The sequence below is a fragment of the Spodoptera frugiperda genome, chromosome 9, assembly GCF_023101765.2.
Source record: "Spodoptera frugiperda isolate SF20-4 chromosome 9, AGI-APGP_CSIRO_Sfru_2.0, whole genome shotgun sequence".
In the NCBI taxonomy this organism is placed as follows: domain Eukaryota; kingdom Metazoa; phylum Arthropoda; class Insecta; order Lepidoptera; family Noctuidae; genus Spodoptera; species Spodoptera frugiperda.
Genome location: NC_064220.1, coordinates 9,505,791 through 9,510,809, shown reverse-complemented (window position 1 = coordinate 9,510,809; position 5,019 = coordinate 9,505,791). Strand labels below are relative to the sequence as shown.

At 34.7% G+C, this 5,019-nt stretch overlaps 1 protein-coding gene across 1 annotated transcript; it reads left to right on the top strand.

The window, feature by feature from the left end:
- The first annotated feature begins 1,332 nt into the window (after positions 1 to 1,332).
- LOC118271141 (alpha-(1,3)-fucosyltransferase C) lies at positions 1,333 to 3,415 on the top strand. Its single transcript, XM_035587087.2, has 2 exons — positions 1,333 to 2,524; positions 3,100 to 3,415. Exons 1-2 carry the CDS (start codon positions 1,542 to 1,544, stop codon positions 3,392 to 3,394), a joined length of 1,278 nt encoding a protein of 425 aa, XP_035442980.2. The 5' UTR covers positions 1,333 to 1,541; the 3' UTR covers positions 3,395 to 3,415.
- Positions 3,416 to 5,019: the final 1,604 nt, after the last annotated feature.

The window sequence follows — 5,019 nt, the reverse complement described above, 5'->3', positions numbered from 1 at the left end:
GGTAAACGAGCTGATGGATCACCTGATGGTAAGCAATCGCCGCCACCCATGGACAACCGAAACACCAGAGGCGTTACAAGTGCTTTGCCGGCCTTTTGGGGTTAGGAATTTAAGGGTTGTTAGTGAATCGGGGATTGGGAAGATTAGGAAGGGCTATCGGTAACCTCTTCATACAACGCAAGTATTGTTTCACGTCGGTGTTCTTTCAGGCCGTGGTATCACTCCGTTAGCACTCCCACACTTAAAACGATTTGTTTTAATTTGTTTTACATAATAAGTAACGTATTGAACCTGTCCTTTTGAAACTGACATTTAAGCTGATTTCTGGCCGAACAAAGGCCTTCCCCGTTATCATTTAATAACATAATAATGTTTATAAACAACATAAACACATATCTAAAAAATAACGAACACAAAAAATATTTTTACACAAACTTACACAACACATAAAACACAACTACATACATCCATAATTATCAGAAAAAGATATGAAAACAAAAATATCCACACATTCCCTAATGCGAAATAAATATAACTCGGGCGGCGAATAAATCATTCGTGGGGCTAAAGCACTGCCGAACTCAGTGGTAAGCGACAATATTAAGCTTCACGTAAAATATTTTTTACCCATAAATTAAGCGAGTTTTTCATATACCAGTTTCGCTAGTACATTGCGAAATTAAACACATAAATTACGAAATGTTACAACTTGAGGTACATGTATGCTTACATTCGTATTGGTGTGCTTTGCCTTAATCAGCTGTGTTTACATTGAGTGATTCATATCATTGGTAGCGTTTTTAATTAAATAAATATCGTAGTGTACTCTCCCCTATTACATGGGAATTATAACACAAATGGTGAAAAGTGGGTGTACATTGTACAGTGGCATTACGTGCCGTAATGTGCAGATGCACCTTTGCCTACCCCTTCGGGGATAAAAGGCGTAACGTTGTTAAATATCGTAGTGTAAGTAGACGGTAGAGTAGTACACTTTTTGAAAAAGTAAAAAAGTCGGTCGTCGATTGCACTTGCGATCGCTTGTATAGCAGGTTATATTACGTAATAATTATGGTTTATACAAACGTGATACATTTATAACTTTATTTAAATTAAACTAGGTTTTTTTTTGCGGAGGGTAAATCATCCAATTACTTCTCCCGCCTTGGGTGAGGCGAGAGTGAATGTCAGACTCTTACTGACTAAAAACCACCCCTGCTTTGAACCGGAGCCACGGTAACCTGTTAAGTTATCCGCAGCTCCGGATTTCCAAACTAGTTTACAAATCGTATCCACAACGACATTCTATTTGTGATTCGTTGAATCAGAATCTCCTTCCTTACAACTTTGTTTTAAATCGTCACAAAGTGTTGCCATTTGCGCACACGCTTTGCAAACAAAAATCAAACACAACATCCTTTCGTAGAAATATTCAAGAATTTCCGATTGTTGAGTAAATAAACAAGGACTAAATACACTTACGCTGTGGCTGTGGTTAGTCAGTTCACGGGCAAACAGTGACAAGTGATGAGCTAACACAAATGAGGGACAAAAAGGATAAAAGCATGTACACCTACCACATAAAGGACATGGTGTTCGTGAGCAATTGTAAGAAGAACTTTCTGAAGATAACAGTTTGTTGTGTATTTGGAATAGTAGGTTTAATCGTCATGATACTCCCACACGTGTTAATGTCAAGCCACGTCGTCCACCATCGGCGCAGCACGAGGTACCCCACAGATTTAAAATATATACTCTTTTGGAGCCACAAAAAGCACAAAAATTTGATTCCCACACTGAGCAGACTGACAGAATTTCAGCCTGGACAGAAAACCTTTATTGACCAGAAATGTCGACATATAAACTGCTATATTACTTATAATAAGAAAACATTGACGAACGATGAAGATTTCGACGCTGTGGTATTTGATTTGAACACTGTTGCTAAAATGGATGTAAATTTGCTCAACCTGACTCGGTCTCCAGAACAGTTGTACATATTCAGATCATCAGAAACGTCAGATAAGTATCCACTGTGTGATCATGATTTGGAGCACTTTTTCAACTGGACGTGGACTTACAAATTGTCGTCTGATATACCGCAGCCATTTTTGACCATCTACAATACTATGAACCATTCAATTGTAGGCCCAACTATAAATACGCCATGGGTAACGATAGTGAAGAAAACACGAAAATATGCGAATAAAATCAGACAGAAGAACAAAGCGGTGGCATGGATTCTGACTAAGTGCAGACTAAAATCAAAACATGAAGATTATATAAGGGAGTTTAGATATGAATTGTCTCGATACAATTATACTTTGGACATTTATGGGCCATGTAGTGCAAATAAGTGTCCTGGTGGTAGTGCACTTAAATGTTATAAGATGCTAGAGAAGGATTACTTCTTCCAAATAGTTGTAGAAGAATATTTGACAGAAGATTACGTGACTGAAGTGATGGTTAGTGCAATGTCACACCTGGCGATACCTATTGTTCTTGGTCCAAATGATTATTCCAAGTAAGTTTATTTTTTTTATATATACACTTTTTTTAATGGGATAGTAATTGGGATAGGTGGCAAACGAGCAGACAGGTCACCTGATGGTAAGCCCATGCACACCCGCAACACTAGAGGAATCACAGGTGCGTTTAAAAAGGAGTGCAAAACAATAAACTTAATCTACAACATTACTGTTACTGTTAATTGAATTGTTAAGTTAAAGAAAATAGCAGATAACGGAAAAATAATCCAAATTTTATTAATAACCAAAGAAAGCTAGAGAAATTCATTAATTTCTCGAATTCTAACAATGCAAAATAAATTAATTATTATGTTATCGGCTTACTCTCGTAACTTTTTAACGAGGAACACGACTAGTTTCTTAATAGTTTCTAGATGACTAATGACTAATATGAGCATCTAGCATGGCTTAAAACCAGTCAAGTTCCTCGTCAAATAGTTACGTGAGTAAGCCGATAACAAAATCATTAATTTAGTATGTGTCACGAAAGCTGTAATCAAAATTATTGATTTTTTCAAGAAAATCCTTAAAAATTTTAAATCTGATTCTAATAAACTAATTTTTATTTCAGTTTCCTGCCTCCTGGCTCCTACATAAACGCTCAAACGTTTAGCATGCCAAAACTGGTAGCCCTTGTCGACTACTTAATAAGAAACCCGGACATGTATGAATATTTCTTAGACTGGAAAAAGTATTATTACTACAAAGTGCGTCCCAGGTCATACGTGTGTGATCTTTGCCAAAAATTGAACGAATTTAATGGGACTTCGGTTACTGTACGTCATTTTCGACACTGGTGGGATCCGGACTATAAAGATGAATGCCAAAGATTGAGACTGTTTAAGCTGTTCAATACTGAAACTTAAGTTAACTAAAATTGAACAGAAAATCACCTTTATTTCGTACAAGTAAAAGGAGAATTTGTTTTAAGTTCATATGTAAGAAAAGTTGGATATTACTAGGTATTGTAATTTGAAAAACAAAGCATCCAACTTTACTAAGTTGACAAAATTCCTATTTTAGTATTAAGATTAGGATTAAGTAATGCTTGTTTAATGTGTAAAGAATAGAAGGAAGTTACCTGTGTACGTTTATGTAATTGGTATTAAAATCAGTAATTAAAATATTGTTATTCTTATTACTTTTTAATTGTAGTTTCATTCTATGGATATGGGTTATAACGTGGTGACCTGGAAGTTTAAGGCGCTTGCTTTTCATGCATCAAACCTGCGCGTTCAGCTTGCCGTTGATAACGTTGTCACCAATGTGACTTTTTCTGTATTATATAAATATGTTCTTTCTAAAATTATTTAGACACCACTGACAAACGGTAAATGAAAACATCTTAAGGAATCCTAAGTAATTATAATTTCTAATTGCGCATTGAACAAGTTGATTAATACTCAAACCTTCGTGCATTTGGTAAGCGTGGCCAGTGATTTGATTTGATGTATACTCAATTCTTTATTGCATTCCACAATGTAGGTACTTAGGTGGTAAACAATTGTCTAGGTAACACATTATGGACCCTGACCGGGCACAGCAATAGATATTACAAACATATGATATGTGTATCTATGGATAGCAAATTGCTATTTTATCTTCGACCTAGATCTAAAAATTAAATTATTGGATTATATAATGACAAGCTGTTAAAGCATGCAAACACCAAAACCAAAGAATGTTAAATCTTCAAAAGTCAACCAAGAGCAAAAAAAACTATTAACAAAATATCCCCAAAAAAATATATACCATAGCAATTTCAATATCCAACAAAGACTGTGATTTTTTTGCAGAAATCCTTTCAATTTTGCATTAAAAGGAGTGCCGATATCACTCCTTCGGGACACATCTGTGATCGACATCCTCCGACTGAGATTTATTATTGAATACTTTTTAGCCTCCTTATACACAATGAGACGGCGGCCATCTATCTTCTTTACATTTCAATGTTTTGTATGTTTTATTTCCTTTTGATTGTATTGTTATGGTAAACGGTAGAATGCTGGATTCTTCTCTTGAATGTCAATATTGATTTTTAGTTTTAGGTCGCTGTGGTGCTTGTGTATTTATATGATTGCGTTTTTAGTCTTGAAATTGATAATGGTGTCTGAAGTATTGGTGTCTAAAATTGAATGTTCCCAGTTTGAGATTTAAAATAAGTTTTGAAATATTGCATGGGATATTTATAATATATTTCTGTGATGTAAGCTCTTGCTTCTAAATAAGAAATTGTTTTCAGAAAAATCAATGTATAGGAATTTATAATGAAAGCCTTTTTTCGATAGTAATACATATTGAGGCCAATAAACCACTAAAGGATGAATTTGTTCCACAATTATATCACATATATTAGAAAAGGTGTAATGAAACACAACTCAGTATAGAAAAGTTTAAAAAATAACTATGACTAAAATATTTTCAACTTAAAAATACCTTCAAAAAAATAAAAACTAACTATTTTTATGGGAGGAAAATCATCCAATGGACT

Coding starts and splice junctions, on each gene's coding strand:
- LOC118271141 (XM_035587087.2), top strand. CDS start 1,542: ATGAGGGACAAAAAGGATAAAAGCATGTACACCTACCACATAAAGGAC. Junction 2,525..3,099: donor GGTCCAAATGATTATTCCAA/GTAAGTTTATTT, acceptor TTTTTATTTCAG/TTTCCTGCCTCCTGGCTCCT.